The sequence below is a fragment of the Corvus hawaiiensis genome, chromosome 30 (assembly GCF_020740725.1).
Source record: "Corvus hawaiiensis isolate bCorHaw1 chromosome 30, bCorHaw1.pri.cur, whole genome shotgun sequence".
Classification (NCBI taxonomy): Eukaryota; Metazoa; Chordata; class Aves; order Passeriformes; family Corvidae; genus Corvus; species Corvus hawaiiensis.
Genome location: NC_063242.1, coordinates 3,719,996 through 3,742,349, shown reverse-complemented (window position 1 = coordinate 3,742,349; position 22,354 = coordinate 3,719,996). Strand labels below are relative to the sequence as shown.

The window sequence follows — 22,354 nt, the reverse complement described above, 5'->3', positions numbered from 1 at the left end:
TATCTTGCAACTTCATTTGATTGTCAAGCAAAACCAACAAATGCAAAATATAACTTTTGAAATATTTAATCTCTTTCCTAGATGTTAAACAGGATTACTACATACAGCAAAATTCAGTAAATGTTAATAAATTTTTTTAGAAGAAACATTTAAAATTATATACTTGTAACCAAATACAGCATTTGGTTTGGGTTTGGTTTTTTTTGTTTGTTTGATTGGTTGATCTGTGTCTGTAGAGCTGTGATTGTCAAAATATTCTGTGTTGGTAACAAATCTGATAAGAGGGAGAGACACAGGAATCTCTGCTGAGGTGATGTCATAGGTTAGCAAGCTGAGTCTCAGAAGTGATGTTCTTCTTACAGCTTCCTCTAGGACCTGATAGAACCTATCAGTGGCCAGTTTGAATATGGACAATTCTTTAAGCCACTTAAAGTTGTGACCGCCTCTGTGATCCACACTTAAGAATAGACAAACTCCCCCCCAAGCTCTCTCTCGTTTCGGTGCTGGGACAGGTGGCTGCGGGCCCCGTGTGGGGGCCAGCGGGCCCGGCCAGGCCCTGCTTGGACCAGGCCGGGCTGGGCCACGGCTCCAGGATGACCCCCCCAGCAGGGCTGTGGGCAGCCAGAGCAGCTCGGAAGGCCCCTCTTCCACTGCGGCCAAGATTTCAGCAAAAGCAGCACTGATGTCTGGCAGAGGTCAGGTGACCAACAGCAATAAGCCACACAGCTGCAAGGCCGAGGTGATATTAACCGTTTTAGTGCTGTGAAGAGCTGAAAACCTGAGGGAGAAGAAAGAGGAGATGCTTAAAGCTGAAATTCTGTTGTGAAGCTATGATATATCAGAGTATCCTGTTGTAATTTCATGAAGATATGGGGGGTGGAGTGTTCAACTCGTAAGCAAAAGCACCTGCGCTGAGATAGGCAGATGCTGATGCAGCTGTAATTTCATGAGAAATTTGAACAGGGAGAGATGGAAGTGATGAGGACTTTGACTCCACATGGAAAAGGAGAAAACCTCAGTTCCTAGAGATGCTCCCAGAGATAGTCCTAGAGATGAAGATGAGGAGGACCCTTTGATCCCAGGGAAGGAGAAGGGCCTCTGTTCCTAGAGATGAAATGGTCCCAGAGATGGGTGAAGAGAACTTTTGTTTCTGAATGGCTCAACCTTAAAATTTTACCCCAGTAATTTCAAGAGTGGACCCTCGAAAGCAGTTGTGGGAAAAGCTGCAAGTCAGGGGAAGGGACTCACATGTGAGCACAGAGACTCCTCTTCCTAAATGGACTGAACAATATTTGGAAGTGAGCGGCTGTCTCCTTGTGATAATGTTTTCATAGCACGAGCAAGAAGAGACTTCTCTTTCTAAATGGACTGAACAAGGTTATTATGGAAGTGGTAAACAGACTGAACATCTTAAGGGTTGTCTTTTTACATTGTCAGTGGGAGAAGGGAGGAAGGTGGGGGGAGGAGGAGAGTTCTGAAGGTGGTATAATTTTTTTTCCCCTCTTTTAGGTCTGTTAATAAACTTCTTTATATTCTTTCAAGTTTGGTGCCTGCTTTGCATTTGTCCTAATTCTTATCTCACAGAAGATAAACAGTAATGAGTATTTTGGACCAAACCACTACAGGTGACTAGATACCAAACTGGCTTGCTGCTCTGAACAGGCACAAGGGGACACAGTCAGCTGCAGCTCTCCTCCAAATCTAAGGCAACAAGCAATTAGCAAGGTGCCTCAGGGAGCCCACAAATCTCCAAAACCCAGGTAGAACACTAACAATTTCTGTGCTTCTAAAATTCACTCCAAAACTGAACCCATCAGCCTGAGGTGACACATCCCACAAGACGGCTCATGACAGCTTTCTGCTGAAGACAGAAGGCACCACACACAAGAAAGGCCCCTTTTCACAGGCTGTTGGGCCACCAACTCAGCTACCTTGGTTCAGCCAGCTGAGCTTTGGCATCATAAACACACAAATTATCAGACCTTTATCTATTAACAAAACTAATTTGCTCAAACTTTTAAAGCAAATTGTTATTTCCAACCAGCCTTAGAGGCAGCCTAATGGGTGAAAAAAGTGGATGAATATTTCCATTCACAGTTCACCATACAGAGGGTAAGAAGTGCAACAGAGCCTGGTGTTGACAACATCACTGAAAGCTTCCTGGTTTCTGGATGGTGTACTGTTGGGCATTCGCCATGATTGGCATGTACAAGAAAACTTTATGCACCAAGACAGTATAAGTTAGGATGGTAAAGTTTCCTTTTTTCCCTTGTCCTACACAATAAGTCATTCAGGTTGATATACCTACCAATTCTAGGAACTGAGGAACTAGTTTTCAGATTTGCTGTGTTGTCCAAATTATTGTGCTGGGGAGGAATCTAAAATGAATTTAATCTTAATTTGCATTACTAAAAAATACAGTTTGGGCTTTCTCAGCTTTCTCAGCAAGGATTCTCATATTTACAGATTTAATTTTATTTGATTTATTCTTCAGCAGCACCAAATTATTTTTGTGAGATCTAAAGCCAGTAAATAACCAGTGTCTGAACTTGGTTATTTAAACTTTATTATATGGGAAGCGACTGAAGATTTTAAACCTACAGAAGAAGCAACTGGGTAGTGCTTGATTTAATTTGTTATTATTGATGTTAATTTCTCCCTTTTATAGTCACTACACTATTTATGAGTTAGAGGATGATTTGGTGGGATTCCTCTGTCCAAACTTCAATGGCTACGGTGCAGACCTCTATATCACGGCTACCTTTTCCAGGGTCCCTGCCAAGAAGTTGAGGAAAACAGGCACTTCTTAAATGGTTTCCCATAGACACATAACCAAAGGATAAGATTTAGTTTCATTCTGGAATTGCCTGCATCTTTTTTAAAGTTGGTTCAAGACAACTTGCCCAGATGCAAATATCTGGGTAAGTTGTTCAAAGTTTCATGGATATCACACATGATACAGATTTCATCTCCTGAGTTGACCACCTTACAAAAGAAAGGTGAAGGAAAACAAACACAGAACTAATAAATGATTCCCTTCTTACACAAGGATTTATCACACATAGTTGCTGTCATGGGTTAGCAAGCATAGTCCCGGAAGTGATGTTCTTGCAAAGGGGTGCTTCTTACAGCTTCCTCTGTGACGCAACAGAACCTATCAGTGGCCAGTTTGAATATGGACAATTCTTTAAACCACTTAAAGTTGTGACCGCCTCTGTGATCCATGTTTAAGAATAGAAAACCCCCCCAAGCTCTCTCTCGTTTCCGGCGCTGGCACAGGTGGCTGCGGGGCCCGTGCAGGGGCCAGCGGGCCCGGCCCAGGCCCTGCTCGGGGCAGGCCAGGCCAGGCCACGGCCATCCTGGAGCCGATGGACCTGTTCCACCCGCGGAACCCCCCCACAGCCCTGCTGTGGGCAGACGGAGCAGTTTGGCTCCCCCTCTCCAGTGCAGCCAAGATTCAGCTAAACCTGCACTGTTGTCCGGCACAGCAGTGATAAGCAAAATTCCAGCTACAAGGCCGAGGTGAGATTAACCCTTTTAGTGCTGTGAAGAGCTGAAAACCTGAGGGAGAAGAAAGAGGAGATGCTTAGAGCTGAAATTCTGTTGTGAAGCTATGATGTATCAGAGTATCCTGTTGTAATTTCATGAAGATATGGGGGGTGGAGCATTCAACTTGTACTTGTGAGCAAAAGCACCTGCGCTGAGATAGGCAGATGCTGATGCAGCTGTAATTTCATGAGAAATTTGAACAGGGAGAGATGGAAGCGATGAGGACTTTGACTCCACATGGAAAAGGAGAAAACCTCAGTTCCTAGAGATGCTCCCAGAGATAGTCCTAGAGATGAAGATAAGGAGGACCCTTTGCTCCCAGGGAAGGAGGAGGGCCTCTGTTCTTAGAGATGAAATGCTCCCAGAGATGGGTGAAGAGAACTTTTGTTTCTGAATGGCTCAACCTTAAAATTTTACCCCAGTAATTTCAAGAGTGGACCCTCGAAAGCAGTTGTGGGAAAAGCTGCAAGTCAGGGGAAGGGACTCACATGCGAGCAGAGAACCAACCTGGGCGGCTGTCTCGTTGTGAAAATGTTTTCATAGCACGGACAAGAGAGACTTCTCTTTCTAAATGGACTGAACAAGGTTATTATGGAAGTGATAAACAGACTGAACACCTCAAGGGTAGTCTTTTTACATTGTCAGTGGGAGAAGGGAGAAAGGTGGGGAGGGGGGAGGAGAAGTGTTCTGAAGGTGTGGTATGGTTTTTTTTTTTCCTTCTTTTAGGTCTGTTAATAAACTCCTTTTTATTCTTTCAAGTTTGGTGCCTGCTTTGCATTTGTCCTAATTCTTATCTCACAGAAGATAAACAATAATGAGTATTTTGGACCAAAGCACTACGCTAAATTGGTGTTTCCGCCCGGCTACAAACCAAACCCGCTACAGTTGCATAGCTTTGAAAAGAGCTGAAGGACAAATTTTTGGAAGGAAGGTTTTCAAAAAGGCCACTGAAAAAAACCAATACCTGCTCACAAAAAATAATCCTGCTGTCACTTACACCTGTACAAATAGAGTGCAGTACACAGACAACAAAAACTCATCTCAGCAAAGATGACTCCTGTTGCACTGATATATTTGCGCTTAAGATTTTTCTTGAAATTTTACTACCATTTAACTAGTTTAAACCAATTGTTTACCTTTTCTGTTAACAAAGTAATTCAAAGGTCTATAAATGTTCAAATATAAGTTAAGGAATTTCCATTTCTGTTTCCACTTGTGTTGGCCAGGAGATTTAATGACCTAGGCACTAAGGTCAAAACCAAATATGGGCGTAATTAACAGTGTAAATATATTCTACATCTGACCCAATACTTTTTTGTGACAAGAAAGAGGAATTTCTGCTAACCCCACTTAGCCTCCTAGGTCAGTCACAGGAACATTCCTCTGAGATACATTAAATAAGGGTTTAAGTTCCCTCTCAGAAAAATCTGGATGAGGGGTCCAAACTCAGATCTCCCCAGTTTAGGTTAATTTCCTGGCTCCTGGACTGTCATTTTGCTCTTTCTTTGTAGTTACTTAGTTATTTATACATAGCAAAAAAGAATAAGCAGGAAAGACTTAGAAATTCACCCCAGATACATCTCAGGAGCAGTTCAGTAACTTCAGAATAAAGGAGGTTTTGATGCAAATTCCTGCTCCACATCAGGCAGAGGATGGAACTACATCTGAATTATGCACTTTTTATGCGGGTGGTCTGTTTGCTACACACGGGGACATCCTCAGCAACATTGCATCTTGAAAGAAAACAATTTGTCCTGAGGTTCTAGGGCTTAGATGTGGCTTAGATATGCCACATCTTAGTCTAAGTCCAGAGCAGACAAATGCTGGTGTAAATATGGGCATGCAGGGTGTTAAAGATCAAGCAAACGTCTGAAGAACAGCTTGAGGATCTACATTCTTACCATTTAATTGGTAAACTAACTAAAATAGCTTTCAATTAAATCCATAATATCCAGTTATCAAATAAAACAAATATATTATTCAAATTTGGAAGTTCATTTTCACCTGGCAAGCACAGTCAATTTGTACATGTGTCAAAACAAAAAAAAAAACCAAAAAACCAAAAAAAAAAAAAACGAAAAAACCCCCCAAAAAACCCAAAAAAAGAAACCCATTCAAAATGATACATGATTAACTGTATGGGCACTTTAGCAAGAACAAAATTCACCTTTTTCATTCGTACTCCTTGTAGAAGGCATTGCAACAGACTGTCACATGCTTGGAATAACTTAATTTCTTGAGGGAAATAAAATTTTGCATTTCATGTGCCTCCAGAACATAATATTTATATTTGGGTACTTAATATTAACATTGCTTCAGATTGTATGCTGTAAGATCAAAGTAGGCTGTGGATCAATACCTTAAAAATTTAAAAGCTGCTACAGTCACAGATGAATATTTAATTCATGTGCAAAACAGGGTGTCTTGCTCTGTCTGTTGCATTACAGGTTTGACTGTGTGAGATGCTAAAGGCCTGAATGTCCAATCAGTTTAACATTTCAAGATGGATTCAGAACTTTGCTGTATCAGGCTCAGAGTTTACAACAGTACAACTACATTGTCTTCATAAAGCACTGCTTAATTACAGCACATACACAGCAGCAATTCATCATACCATAAGCTACTGCTGATTAAAATCTGTAAGCTGGTTTTAAAACCTTGCTCACTCATTATAATCAACAGTAGGGAAGGATTCCTAAAGGCTTGACCCATTTCCAATGTAATTTGACCCAATTCAGTGTGATGCAGCTTCATTTATATTTTATCTGTTGTTTGGGTTTTATCCATCTAACAGATCAGCTATCGATTTTTATGTAACAACACAATTTATAGAACCATTCCAGATGACAAAGAGAAATAGCTATTGTTCAATTTTGTTTGTCCTTGGTCACTCCATGGGGATTAATTATCCACCATCATCTAGTTAGCTTGTTTTGAAAAATAAAATGAGAATGGCATAACTTTCCTGGCATCTTCTTCTACTACTTGACCATTACATAGAGTTACCTGATGATCTGGCCGACATGTAATCTAAATATTCCCATAAGTCCTTCTCTACCCTCATAATTATAGACCACAGGCAAAAATCCTATCATTGAGAATGGCTGCTGAATTGTACTATAAGCATGGAAACCTATCATATGTACAAGCCAGGAAGCTTTCTTCTGCTTCAGACCTTTATGAGGCACCCACATCTCATAGTTTGGGAAATCTGTGGCAATTTCTTGAACAGCAATTCACAAATCTCTGATGAGGACAATTCCCTGAAAACTCATACCATCTGAGAAAAGGGAATACACAGGAGAATATTCTAGTCAAAGCACAAAGGAGCTTAGCACTATTCCACGGACTGATTGCTACTGGCCCTCTACAAAGTGTGGAAAATCCACACATGGTGGTGACAGAGGACATTATATGATGCTTATGTTGAATCTGAGATAACAGTATACGTACATCACTATTTTTTTTATACAAAATTTAACCAGTTGTAAAATTCCTAGCATTTTTACCACACGTAAAAACCTGTTTAACCTGGTTTCCAAGATCTAGCTTTTTTAACAGTTCTCTACTCTGGGAAGATATCAACAAACATTAATAAAAAAAGATTGACAAAGGGAAAATTCAGAGAATCCTGAAGATTGTACTTCCTTTTTGTGCATCTTGGGGCAGCCTACCCGTTTCTGTTTTAGTGAAGAAACTATTTGGAATGCTAAGTGGCAAACAATTTGACTGAATTAGAGTAACATTATGAAATATTTCAACTCTGTGTTTCCATCTCCATCCTGAGCAATGTAAAGTAGGGACAGAATTTCACTTTCTTAATGCAAAGTGACTAAAAGCCACTCTATGACCTAATCTCTCACCCAGTTAAAATCAGGTCTGTCAGCACAGACTATTCCAGTTTCCTTATCTGGACCTTGAATGAGTTTGCCTCAGCTGCTTGTAACTTTTTCATTGCTAGAGATTTTCAACGTTAGTAATTTTACTCTTTAGAATGGAGGGAAAAACTGTTGGTGAGCTTTCACCTATGATCCTCTAATTGCTGACTTTTGAGTACTTGGTTTATGACATTCATTCCCTTACTCCTGTCTCCCCACTTTCTGCTTGTTTTTAATAACAGTTGCAATGCCGAGATGAAAGGAAAGCAAACAAGAGGAATATATGTAGTCTTAAATAAAGCATAATATTTCATCCTAAATTTATATGAAATGATGGGGATATGAATGTCACCTGGAATGAATGCCTCTTGAATGAGTGTAAATTACAGACAGTCATGAGATCAATTAATTATATTGCAATGAAGAATACTGATGAGCCACTTTTACACCTGTTCTTTTAGTCTATATATTAGTGAGCTAGTGAAAGAGCAAAGAAACAGGTGCTGCTAAGGCCTAGATACCATCTTGTCTCCCTGTTGGGGTTTTAGTTTAGTCTTAGTTTTTTTTCCTGTTAAAGGAATTTTCTCCCATATGCATGTTGCTAGGGGACAAATAGCTGTACTTAAGAAGACAAAAAGGGGAGTGGGGCGGGCCTGGCTACTCCTTTGTCTACACCTGGGTGTGGGGTCAGTTCGCTCTGAGCGTCCGGAGAGAGAAGCTGCAGAGAAAGGAGCTGCTGCTTCTTTCTTTTTGGCCGTTCTTTCTTCCTGCTGGAAACAACGCCGGGACCCCAAAAGCCGCTTTCCCTGCCCTGCTGGAGACCGAGCTGTGGCTGCCCTGCCCCGCTGCTGCTTCGAGCTTTCGCTACGCTGTAGCCCTGCTCGCCCTGCCTGCCTGGGCCTCCGTGGGGTTCTCCCATCTGGATACATCTCGCCTGCCACCCGGGATTTGCGTTCGTCCCTGCCATTCCAGCCTGCTGTTCCTGAGAGCCCGGGATCAGCTGCCCAGGGGTTTGTGAAGCCTTTGTCCCATCCCTTCCCGGGATCCCAGGGCACCGGTGCCGCGTGCTCCCCGAGCTCGCTCCGGAGCGCCCCCTGCAGCCGCGGGGGAACCATCGCACCTGCCCTGCTCACCGGGAGCCGCCAGCGCCCCTGCCGGCTGCGAGCGGAACTGCACCCGAGGGGAAAGGGCCTGACAGCCGAGAAGGCTGGGACTGGGTTTGTGATTGCTGTTACTGCCAGAGTTGTTGTTGTTTTGTTTGACTGGTTATATACATATATATATATAGTAAAGAACTGTTATTCCTATTTCCCACATCTTCGCCTAAAGGCTCTTGATTTCAAAATATAATAACTTAGAGGGAAAAGGGGTTATATCTGCCACTTCAAGGGAGGCCTCTGCCTTCCTTAGCAGACACCTGTCTTTCAAAACCGAGACACTCCCCATCCTTTGCATCTGCAGACTGTTACCTGAATTTCAGGAGAAGCACTGCTAAATGTGGGGTTCCAACATGCATAATTTTAATGCATGTCAAGAGCCCACAGTTGGCATCAGCCCAAAGGCATGAGTGAGCCTTGCCCCCATTAGCCATGCCTGGCCATGGCTGTGCTGTTTGAGGCAAGGAGGCTGCTTGTAATGACAGAATCACAGAATCATTTATTTGGAAAAGATCTCCAAGATCACAGAGTCCAACCTTTGACCATCTTGTCAACTTGACCACGGCACTAAGTGCAAGGTCTGGTATTTCTTGAATTCCTCAAATCTGTCACAAACGAGGCAGTACACATTTCTGTAGGATCTGTTGCCCAGCACCAGGAGGTATGCATGCAGATTGTGAAGGCCCAAAGCTACTCTTCCAGTACATCTGTCCATGGCCCTCTGGGATAGGAAGCCTTGCCAGGAATGTTAGTTGGACTACTTTGCGTGGGAGCATCATTAGGCAGCAAAAAGAGCCTTTTCTTCCAAGCACTGTGCCCGTGCAAGAGCAGCCAAGGCTTTGCTAAATGTAAGAGCTCCAGGCCAATTACTGCAAATAAATTGAACCTGACAGATCATTTAAGATAAACTTTTATTCCTTTTAGGATCTCATGCTAAGTAAATCTCAACATTAAATTTCACAGGGCAGAGCTGAGGAACTTTGCAATGCTCCTACCTAGACTGTTATTCTCTTATTCAGTGAAAGAGCAAGAAAACATTATCATTATTCTGGCCAGATCTCCTTTATCAATCAAAACAAAGGTCTAAGGAAAGAAAAGCTTGAAAAAATGCTTACATGCTCAAATCTTCAGTTCTGAAACCAAAGGAGATGCATTTAACTGGCTACTACATTTTACAAAAGTTAGATTTTGTCTTTGCTCCGTTTGGGATGGGGCATGTCGAGGTTGACTTGGCTGCCAGCTAGCTTCACAGAATCACAGGATATTCTGAGTTGGAAGGCACCCACATGGATCATCTTACGTGAATGGCCCATATGGGGACAGAACTCACGTCCTTGCCATGATTAGCACCATGCTCTGACCAACTGAGCTAATCTTTGGGAAAATCCACTTTGGGTAGCATTTTCAAAATGCCTGAGCAACTTAGAAATTGAGACTTACAACTCAGTTGTCTTTACCTCTAACATTTTATCTTTTGTATTCTTTTCTTTTAGTCAGCCTCTTCCATACAAATAGATAGATCATACAGGGGTAAAAAAAAAAATAATTTGAACTTTCATTTAAAAAAGATAATTGACACATGTATTTATAAAGGAAACAGAAGCACAAGTCCAACTCAAGCTCAGAGGACGGATGAAATATTTAACTTATTCTATGGTCCATGGCATCAGTAGGGCGTTCTACATCCAAAGGACACCTATCTACCTATTTATGGCTTGTGAGCCCACACTCTTTTCCAGAACTAATGCTTCTGTAAACCCTCTTGCACCAGAGTCAGCCCACAGCTGTAGTTATGTGCACCACTGATTTTAGCTAGCACAGTAAATCAGATGAACTAAAGCTACCTGAGTCTTTCAGGGATTAAAATAGCCCTAAAGTGCTGAAAAATGAACCAGTAACACACAGGCAATAATCTAGCATTCGGCTACAGGTTATCACTTAGGTTATCAGCTGAATTTATCAAACCTGGATATGAGCAGTTAAAGAGCTTTTGATGATTTATAGCTTCTGTATACAACTGCAGCCTTAAATCCAACTTAATGTTTTCTGGGTGTGAAAATTCACAAATGATTTTTTTAAAATTCTGTTCTCTTCTCTGAATTCAACAAGCCCTTCGTGCATTTACTGACCTTTGGGATTCACACTTCAGAGACTTTTCAAAGTCTTTTCCTCTGGAGAGGGGAAGCACAGACTATATACATGAATAAGTCCCTCATTTTTATCAGGCCGTCTGCCATTTACTAACACAGCACAAATGCAACATTCGCCTGCTGTCACATCAGACTGCCACAGCCATGCTCCAAATGTCACATTAGCAGAGTAAGGTTAAAATCACTTTGTGTAACAACACTTTCTGCACTGACCTTTTGAAGGGCCAGAATGAGATGAAGGTTTAGCTCCCCTTTCTCTGTGCAGGGAGCCTCTCCTTATTTTCTCTCCTAAATGTGAGAAACACATGCTTCATATTCCAGGGGGAGTTGTCAGCTTTTATGAACATGTGACATTCCTGCAATCCACTGAGCTCTCCTTGGCTCCATCCTATAGCCTGTGTGCTACAAGCAGTATTCTAAAAGAGTAAAATTGATTGCTTGAGAATTAGGGTCTCTGTGTGTGTCAGACACCTTATTCTTGAGGAGCACAAGGATCTGCTTCCCCAGATGTACTCAGGTGAAGGCAGTATGTAGGGCTATTTGCCTCACAGGCTTATAAATAACCTGACCTTTTAAAATGGCCAGAACAGGGTATGTGTATTACTAATTTGGATCCTACAGCATACTTCTAACAGAAGCAGGGATCCCTCATGACTATATTATAGATGGGAATATGTTTCCTGGGGAAGAGCTATCCAGCCTGCTCAGTGCAAAAGCAGAGTGACTGGAACAGACTGGAATGGACTCTGGGAGATGGAGGAATCACCATCCAGGGAAGTATTCAAGAAATGACTAGACCTGGCACTTAGTGCCAGGTTCACTTTGACAAGGTGGTGATTAGTCAAAGGTTGGACTTGATGAGGCTTTTTGCAAATTAAATGATTCTATGAGTTTAGGGAATACCCTTTCAGTGAGGCATTGCTCTTTTCCTCCTCCTTCAAACTAGTCTTTATTGGTAGATCCAAGATGATTTGCAGTGGCCAAGACACTAACAGGGAGACTATCCCCATGCTTCCCATGTCATGTGGGGCTTCTGAGCCTGCCTAGTGAGTCCAGTCAAGTTCCAAAAGTAAATTGATCATTATACACAAGAGATTAACCAGTAAAGACTGTACAGTCTGTCAAGGTCAACCATGGCCTGGATAGCTCTGAATTGGATATGCAGAAAGCAGCTCAAGGAGGAAAAATGTGTCCATGGCATAAAGGTTAAACGAAGAGGGGAGGAATAAAGGGAGAACACAGTGAGGAATGAAACAGCTTTGTGTCAGTAGCTGGGGATCATATAAAATAGCACTTAGTTTTATGTACAAATGACAGTTCCCTATATCTCTGCCTGACCCTGTTCCGTACACGAACAGTATTAATTCAACACATTTTTCATTCTGGCAGTAGTTTGAACTGAATCACTGCTAAATCATCTGTGGTGGAATCACTTTGCTACAGGTAGATATACTAGATCAATCTAATGAAATAATTTTCTTATGAGGAATTAATCCCTTGTCCTCTATAATCATTTAAGGAAAAAATTATACATGCGCTCCAGTTGAAGGTAACAAATACCAAGACAGATGGAACTTCAAACAGAGATTTTTCTCAAGAGTTCACACTCATGTTCTCCCTTTGGTTTCAATTTTTGAAGTAGCAACTCAAGAGTAAGAAAAGTATGACCCAGTCCTTTCATTCCAGGGGTAGGGGTACATTAACGTCCATAGTAAGCTTTTAAAAAATGTTTTGCCTAAGTCCAAAATGTCTGGGGTGTGGCTGTTGTGGGTTTTTTAGACTCCCAGACCCTGTAAAAGAAAAGTCTGAAAAATGTGCTTATTCTAAGTCAAAATATGTGATTACAAAGGGTCTATACTGACTCTTGGAATAGAGAAATGGAAACCTGCTATTTCCTGAACTGGCATCGCCACTTCATTTCTTTTCAAAAGGAGAGTGAGAAATTTCTGTTGGAGCAAATCAGTAAAATTCAATGAAAATAAACAGAGAGATGTTTATCACAGAGTACTACCAGAGTACTATCAAAGGTCAGACATTTAGACAAAATTCAAAAGATTTCTTCCAAATCTATTAATTACACGTGCTCATTTAAAGAATCAGAATTCTTTAATTTCTGAACCAGGGTCCAGGGATTATATATTGAAATAGATTGTTTTTACAAAAAATAAAATGACAGCTTAGAGAAATAGGTGCCAGTACAATGACAGCATTATGTTCTACAATTTGAAATTAAATAAGCATTTGTAATGGCAGAAAAAAATAAAACTATGATCAGGATGGAAAAAAGGGGACTAGTAAATTTGAAAAGCAACTTAACCTTTCTGTTCCATTAATAAGGAGCTAATAGCTCGACTTAAACTGCTTCTGTGCTCTCAAAGTTTTAGTACAAATGCCTATATGAATTCTGCAGCATAAAATTCACAACTGCCTTTGGTTACCTACACAGTGAATAAATCCATATTCACTGTCTCAAAAGAATTATTCCCTTTCCATCTCCCTTATCTATAATAGATCCACCTGTCAGAGATGTTTTCTCATAACACTGTGATGATATTGCCTACCATCCCTGAAGTAGTTCTATAAAGGAAATTTTTGTCAAATATACTTTGTTATAAGATTCCACAGATTCAGAGATCTTTTAGGCTTTGTAAGATTATCTTTGTATCTCTAGCCTACAACTATACAAACCTTTGAATGCTGGCTTGGTGTACTACTCAACAATATTCTGTTTTGTCTGCTCAAATAGTAATGTCAAATAATAAATCTATGTCCTTTCAGTGACCTAGATAAACTTCATTTTCTTCTTTTCCATTCATCAAGAATTAAAGTTATTCTCTTTCACGTTAGGGATGATGTCATTGCAATAGACTGAATTCTCTATTAATTATGCCAAATTAAATATTTTCCCATAATATATAATCAGAATTTCATGGGTTTCTTGTAAGTCTTATGGCTCTTTTTATCCCCATGTAATGTATTACAAATTCTTCCAGAAAAAGTGTCTTTCTGAGATGCCAAGGGGAGAGATTAGCCAGCACACATCTGCAGAGAGCAGCAGGTCAAGGTGGCCCCATAGCCCTCAAGAAAACCTCTGTCTCTCTTCAAAAGACAGGGAGGACTGGGTGGTGACAAGGAGGGACAGCACTGTACATCACCTGAAGTGGAACATCTGAACAAGTTAACTCTTGTAGAAGTAGGATTCTGAATGCCAATTGGAAAAAAAAAAAAGTTCAGTTTAAATTCCACTGAAAGTCAAGGAGCTCTGAAGGAAAAATCTAACAATTCTTTCAGGTCCTTCTTAGACACTATTTCTTTAGTTGGGTACTAATTTCTGTTGACTTTTTGGAGCTGAATACTTCAGTCTTTGGTATAAATGAATTCTAGTAAAATTATTTTCCATTGCTTTTCAACTTTTTTTGTTTGCTGTCACATTTGAAAGTTAGTCTTTTTTCTCGGTAATTAAGACACTTCCTAAGACATTTTTGCACAACATAGTGACAGAGACTTATCAGATCCCGTGAAACACTTTGTGCCTTGGAGTATGCTGAATGTACTGAAGTGGAATCCTATGAAAATGACAGCTTCTTCTATAGTGCGTCTGCTTGTCCCAGTAATAATTATTTGCACATTTCAAACCACCTCTCAAGGGATGAACTGCTGTGTAAAGCACAGTCACACACACACTGAGAAGCAGGTCTCCCCTGCTCCTCAAATGTGCCTGGGGCAAAATAAAGAATGCAACTCTTCCCAGCAACCCTGTCATGCTGACTGCAACTTTGGGTGGCACAGAAGTACCCAGCTAGCCTGAAATTATTTGGCTTGAATGCTGATAGCTGCAAAGCCGTGGCCTCCCATAGCTGTGCTCCCAATGGAAAGGTTACCTACCAAAGCACTGATTTCGCTCCTGAGCAGATTTCCAGCTTCCAGTCTGCTCCATGTTATTGTTGCTACACTGCTCACAGCCCCGCAGTTGGCCTGTTTAAAGCTAGCTCAGGTAAAACAAACCAAACCATACCAAACCAAACCAAATCAAGCTGCCATGACGACCAGCAGCTGCATATCAGTGTCCCCTTCCAGCGAGTCCTCCCTGGCCTTGCAATTTATATCCACACAGTACTGATTGCTCAAAATGAGGTGACTCTACTAACTCCCCACACTTAATCCCACTAATCTTTCTTTGTAAATAGTACCCTAAGATCCCTAACAATTTCTACAACTCTTATCTGTCCCTTCTCCAGTTTGACAGCACAAGTACACAACTTGGGCACCTGAATTTCAGTACTTTTTTTTCATGTTTATTTATAAAAACAAACCAAATGAACACAAACCCCAACTCCTAATAAGTAATGACAACAGATTACAAGAGAAATAACTGGCACAGGAGGAAACATTGCTGCTGGTAGGTATGGAACAGAACAGAAATTGAACAGGAATGTGTCAAAAAAAACCTGACAATAAAAGGGGAAAACAGCTGTAAACATATATTAAATATAAACTCCTGCATAGTTTCATCTGACAGAGGACTTTATAAAGGTACATGAGATACTGATATTATATATTATATATTATATATTATAGGTGATGTTCAGTGCTAGTGAACATAACACACAAGAGAAAATTAATATCAGTATACAAATGCAGCTGTTGGTACTAAGTAATTAAGAGCATCAAGGATGAGGCCTTGGACTTACTGTGGCTGGTTCTTTGAAAACATCAGTGCTGTGCTCTGCCCTTTGGCACTGGTGGCCAAAGAGGCAAAAAGAGGATGAATGTGGCAAGACAGAATATTGTGAAAGCAGTTAAAATAATGCAGAAAGGTCATTCAGAAATGTGAGGTATGGAGGTGGATGTTTCAGTGTTGTGTGTAGCTGTCATTAAGCTCTCACAAAAGGAATAAGAATATCAAGAAAGGTAGAGGCTTATTAGAATTATAGAGCAGCTTTTGATGAAAAAGCTAAATGGATAAAAAAGACTTGCATTTCTAAAAAGACTCATTGATAAGAGAGATCTGTAAAACATGAACAGTATGTAAAAAGTAAGACATAGTTATTCCTTGCTTATCACATTACAAGAAGCGGGGTATGCCCCGTGAAATTTTAAGACAGTTGATTTAAAACAAACAGATGGAAGGGCTTTCATCATTACATCCATAATTATTTTGTGGAACTCATTGCCAGTGGATGTGTTGAAAGCCAAAACTATAAATGGATTCATGAAAGACATGACAAATTGATAGACAATAAATTCACATGCAATAATTAAACCTTATGGTCCAAAGACACCCTCCAGCTCAAAAAGTCATGAAAACACTTGCCTTTTGGATTTCAGAATGTAAACCATGCACCTGTTCTGATACAGATACCCATAACAAAGACTCATCATATACTTGGGAGATCCCCGCTTCAATTCACTTTTTTCTCCTCAGCCTGAGGAGAACTGTAGTTTTCACCCATTTGCATTTATACTTATATATGGATAATGATTTTCACTATTTGTCCTGCTAAATCCTTGTACGACATAGAAAAAGAAATCCAGACTGGTAGACCAGAAGAAAAAGGGTGAGTGGCCCTGACACCTATTAGCAGTTTGATACTCACTTGGCTGAGGGATCCAAAGATTTATATTCAAATAAATTGAATTCAAAGGAAAAAAGAAAACAACAGAACACAGAACCAATGCTGGAAGAGCAATTAAATTTTATGTTTTCTCCCTATGAACAACCTAACCACCAGTCTAGGGTGACATCACAGCATCCATCTATCTATCTACCTATCTCTGAGTTTTTGGAGTTCTTACTAAATATTTCCTATTAATTGGATTATATTCCTTCAACATTATCACAGAAAAAACATCCAGAGACTGGTTCTTTGGGACATATGCTGGATGGATGTTAAATATTAAAAGAAATATTCAAAAGCAATTAGTCACATTATTTATATGAGCCTTTATGGAAACAAGAACCAACAGTAGGTAACAGTATGATGGACTGTATTTAGAGTAATAGAAGGAAACTTTTCCAGGGTTGGATTGATGTCCCCGGAGAAAAAGCTATTGTATCTGTGGATGATTCTGCAGAATTTCTTATGCCTCCTTCACTGAAAAAGTTGAGGACAGCAAAAAAGTCAGAATAAAGTAGATGAACTGAAGATCCAGGAAAGCAATCCTGGGTTCTTGTGTACCTTCCTCTTGACTGTAGAGTAGACATTTTTTTTGTCTACTTCTTTTGATTAAACTCAGAGAAGAATATCTGGGGCTTTTCCTGCAGAAATTCAGTAAGGCTTTTTCTAAGAAGACCAAAGGTGTTACACTTGACAAGTCATGCTCTCCCTCTTGCTTGGTGTACAGATCAGCTTTCAACACTAACAAATGTCATATCACATTATGTGGCTAAATGAGTTGAAACCCTTAAATTCTTCCCAGAAAGATATGGCAGGTGACCACCCACTTTCTTAAAGTTTTTTCCAATATGCGGACTTTTTTTCCTATCTACACAAAGCATGACTTACGCACATTTCAATTGTATTTGTTTACAATTCTTCTTTGATTTTCCTTTTCAACCTATTCCAACACAGATGCCTCTTAGGTTTTCTCTGACACCTGACAGAAATAGCCATCTGACTGAAAGCAAGGTGCCTTCTAGGCTCCAGTCAGATTAATCAGAAAGGATCTGCCAAAGTGAAACATTTGGAAGGACAGGTATAGAGCCTATCCTTGAAGCCTCCCGTATCACGGCAATCTACAATCTCAGCTTTGTTACTGCCCTCCTTGCTCCCTGCTATGCCCACAAAAGTTGTCAGGACTCTTTTTCAGCTCTCACTAGATAAAGGATTTTGACCATCTATTTCAATTACATGTCTGACTATGAGAAGAGTTCCTTAATTGCACTTGTGGAAAAACAGCCATTCATTCAGAAGGATGCCAACTTCAAACATCAATTGGATATCTCAGCCAGACTAACAGTCTGCTCTTTATTTACCAGTAAGGTAGGGAACGAAAATGCTATTGCATGTGCTCTGTATTCTCTGTTGCATACTAAATCATTCCTGGGAGGTATTCGTGATCTATAAAGCAGCAAGTAGTTTGGTCACAGCTATCTCTGGCACCATCTGTTTGACCACTTGCAAAAGTAACAGACTGCACAGAAGCTGAAAAAGAGGCATGACTAGCATGAGTTTGGGAAAAACTGTATCTAGATCCAAAATTAAACCAGCTATTTAGAATTTCATCACAGCATGTCAGGCGTACTGCAGTTGCTCTTTGAACCCTCACAGGCTGGTTTTCCCTTGTCTCTGGCAGATGTGGCTGTCTGTTTTTCCATAGCCAAAATGTTTGCAGATAGTTTCATTAAAACAAAAGTTTCCAGCAAAGAACAGAAAATTTAGCTCCTGAGACTGCCCAGATGATTTTTCTACCCAAGCAAATGAGGAACAGAGATTTTGTCCGTATTCTGATAAATGATTACCTATTTATCTGCTTTATTTTTCTGCAGTGAATTATTTCAACTGTGAACAACTGCGACAATTTTCATTTAAACTATTAAAGAAACTATAAAGCTGTGTAGATGAAAAAATTACTCTTGAGGTATTCCAAAATACTATGTTTGGATAATAAGCTACTAATACATTTAATAGAAGCTATATTCATAATTACAACTAATCTTAAAAAAGCATTTACAAGACATCTTTGATGTGGTCTTTTTTCCTTGAAATCATCATGATTTGTATTATATTCTAAAAAAACCCCACTTTAACCAATGAGTTGTATGTCTCATGGTCGATAGCTCCTAACAGCTATAACTACAAAGGAAAAACCCATTTACCATTTTAAGCACTGGACTTAATTAACTTCTTTACATTATTAGGAACTTTCCCAATAGTCTAACAATTATTAAAAGTTAATGAGAATGTTTCAGAAAGCTTCCTAACCAATAAAGGATTCTTTTGAACAGATTAATAATGTCTACGATTATACCACAAGTATTGAATATAAAAGCTTTGAACAAAAACAATACCAATAAAAGAACAGAAAAATCCTTGATAATATTTAGAATATAATTTGTAGTTAAAACCCCCCCAAACTTTTATCTATGTTGTTATACTTTCCTTATTTCAATTTCTCATACATTTTTGCACATTCTCCTTATTTCCAAAATGACTGAGAAATTAACAAAACTTGAGACAAGCCTTAAGATGCGTTGACAGGCTATTGCTTGCATGAGGAGAAATCCAACCCTCCTCTGGCATGTCTCCATAGGATGCCTGAGTTATTTTTTTTTCTGTAGGTTAATTGGAAACCTTTGTTTAATGATCAAAATACTCAGTATGTGCCTGAATCACTTCTGAAATAGTAATTTTGCAATTTCAAGGAATTTTAAAAGGGGTGGCTGTCTCCTGTGTTTTTACTGATCAAACAATGTTTCAGCTGATGCTAAAACCATTCATGTTAAGTAGTATCTGATATGAAACTGAAAATGTTATAAAGAACCTCAGTCTGAATGGCTGGAAATAAAAATCAGTATAAAATCAGCTATACTGGACTTCTACTGCTCCTCTGGATTAGTTCAGAAGATATATATTGCACCTCCCCATGGTCCCCAATCACATCCTTAATGTGCAGATGGAACATGCCAAACTTCCTCCTCACTCTGGGAGGGTATTTGTAGCTGCCTTAGGCAAAATGCATTAGAGCTCTTCCAGACTTCTGAGGAATAAACACCTCTTGTAAAAATTTTCTCATGATTCTTTCATGTGGCTGTAAACACTGCTATTGTGAAAAAAGAAGGTGGGGGGAAGGAAGAAGAGGAAGCAATCAATATTTATCATTAGTGTTGAGCAAGAATTCCTAAATTACATTACCGTGAGATGATGTCTGCAAAGTTTTAGTGGGTCAAAATGCTTCCGGGAACATGAATTAATAGCATCACTTACAGTTGTGAAGGCAAGAGCAATTCTGAAGATTGCTTCAGTAATTTAGAATGAGTAACAACAGATCCCCTCAAGTGCATTGCTTTTCATTAATAATAATGTCCATACAGCAGACAATTTCTGTTCAAAGAATGAGCCTTTGTAACTTGGTCAGCAAGATTATGTTTAAAGTGATCTCCTGAAAACAAAGGGAGAGCAAGCTCTCTCTCATGCATTGTATGAAAAGAATTTGCCAGCTTACTACTACCCTCACGAGACCATCCAAATGCAATCATCTCCTGTTTTATCTCAGCCTCAGCCTAGGAAAAAAACCACATAAATTGCATTCTATAAACTGCAGAAACAACATGAATCACCATTTCTGCAGAAACCTGTCCCAGCAAGTGCCTCATCCTGGCTGCAAATGGCCCCTGACAAATCTCTATGGCATCATTTGTGGTCTCTGCTGCTGAGACCATTCCCTGCAGGAGCAGCTCAGGCTGAGAGGATGCAGCAGGCTTGGTGAGTTGCGCTGTGGAACGTGTTGCCTCCAAGGGATGGGGTCAGCAGTTTGTGTCCTCTGCACGCTGAGGGACTGACTCCTGAAGCAAGTTTTAGCAAGCAGTTGCAGAATGTCAAAAGTGAGTTTTCAGAGAGCGCTAAAACTAACTTGAAAGAGTTGAACAACAAAAATCCTCTCTGAATTCCTTTTCACACCCAGTTTTAAGGAACAACTGTATTAAGAAGTGGATGTTTAGCTGACCAGTAGGGTTTTTTAAACAGCTGTTGGTTGCTATAGATCCGTAGTTTCTATAAATATGTGGATTGTTGTCAAGAAAAATTCTCAGAAATACTTCACAGCACTCAAGGTTCAGAACACAGTATTTTAAACAGGTAACAAAAACTTATTAAGTTCCTTTCTGCATCTTCCAAGTAGTTCCTTTTCAAAATAATTGTACATACTTAGAACATCCTGAAACAAATGTAACTGACACAAAAGTTTGAAACTGCATACATAATATAATGAAAATTGCTTACAACCTACCTTGGAATTGAGTAAATTTGATGGTTCCCATCCTCTCTCCATTTCTGAAAACAACTTCACCCTAAATAAAACAAATAAACACTTTAAAATTTTTATATAAATCTCTCATAATATAGTTTTTCATTACATTTTGATTTTCCATTACCTATTAAAATTACCAAAGCAGTGTTTAAACTCTGAAGATAGTAGATTCAACCAGATTCAAAATAACTCAAGAACACCTCCTTATAGCCTTCTTCCACAGATTTCAAATGGCCTTAGAAAGGTGACCAGTGTTACCATCCACTTTTCATGGAAGGAAATGGAAATACAATAAAGCCAGTAACATATTGAATTTCAGATGATCAGAGATATGCAAACAATTGATTTTCACTGTTTGCTTTTATCAAGGATACGTAAAAATTTTCGAAGATCACACAAGAAAAAAGTTTTTCATTTCATTCATCCATCATACAGTTCTCCAAATGGCTCTATAAGCTATTTATCTTATCTTATATACTTATCCTACTAGATTATAGATACCAGTAGCTCCTGTGGCTTGGTTCTGTACTATACCAATATGTGTGTTCTAGTATTCATTTTAATTGTAATGTCTTTAAATCAGTACTACCATTTGTGGTGCTACACACTGTTACTTGTCAATATAATGGCCATGTAATGCTGAAACCTCCTCACATATCCCTAGGAAATTACTCCCATCTTTCTTCCCATCTTTCTGGATTAAATTAAGAAAAGGTCTTGTTAAATTTCCTCCTTACTTCAGCTATTTCATAATTGAGCATGAAAGAAGAGGGTTTCACTCATTTATGGTAAGTATTTTTAATATTTTGAACCTGTAGTGGAGAGCTGAATGCTGTCAAGATAGATTGCTGTTCTACTTCATCCCTGGTTTGGCTTATTAACAGCATCTCCATAAATATTTGTTTTGCAGACATCAGAGTAAAGAAACCAAATGGTAAACCTGTGAGGCTACAATACATTTCTCTGTGCAAGCCTGCCACTTTTAGGATGACCCTTTATGGTCACTGAAGGGATGCACTGAAGGCCTCTGAAATACTGAAATCAGGTCCCTGCAGGAACAGTACAACGGTTTTGTAGAACAGCACACTCACCCCGCAGTTTCCTGCAAGCCACAAAACACCATTTCCCTTTAATAAATAGAAGAAGCCTTAAACAAGTATAAGCCACACTGTGCTAAGCTTGAAGAGCCAAAAGCCCCAATCTCCTGGCTATTTTATGAAAAATAAGAGAATTACATTTGAAGTAAAATAAGTGATATAAATAGATAATAAAATGTTGAATTTAATTTAAAAACTATAGCAATGCTAGTAAGAAATAAGCCAATCAGTGTTTCAGAAACCTGCCCTTACGAATTATGTGTTGATTTATGGTATGAGAAATGAGCTATAATCTGTTGATATTCCAGAGCTTACATCAAGCCATTTCTTTGCTATTGAGATAACATACCATAAGATTTAGCTAGAGAGTTGTCTTCTTTACACTTGAGATTCATAAATTACTGAAAGTGTTTTTTCTTTATTTAAAGTAGTGGACATTTGAATAATAGATATTATTCAAATTAAGATGCAATGTTACAAAAGCCAATCTTAGCACTATTTCATCCTTTCTTTTTACTTCACCACACACTGCAGCACATGGGTCAGTACAAACT

At 39.5% G+C, this 22,354-nt stretch overlaps 1 protein-coding gene across 2 annotated transcripts in view; it reads right to left on the bottom strand.

Moving 5' to 3' along the window:
• GABBR2 (gamma-aminobutyric acid type B receptor subunit 2) overlaps positions 1-22,354 on the bottom strand; it is a 470,824-nt gene that overhangs the window by 180,755 nt on the left and 267,715 nt on the right. For both annotated transcript variants that reach the window (XM_048289220.1, XM_048289221.1), the window contains exon 8: positions 20,683-20,743. In XM_048289220.1, coding sequence (XP_048145177.1) covers positions 20,683-20,743 — 61 coding nt within the window. The remainder of the gene's footprint in view (positions 1-20,682; positions 20,744-22,354) is intronic.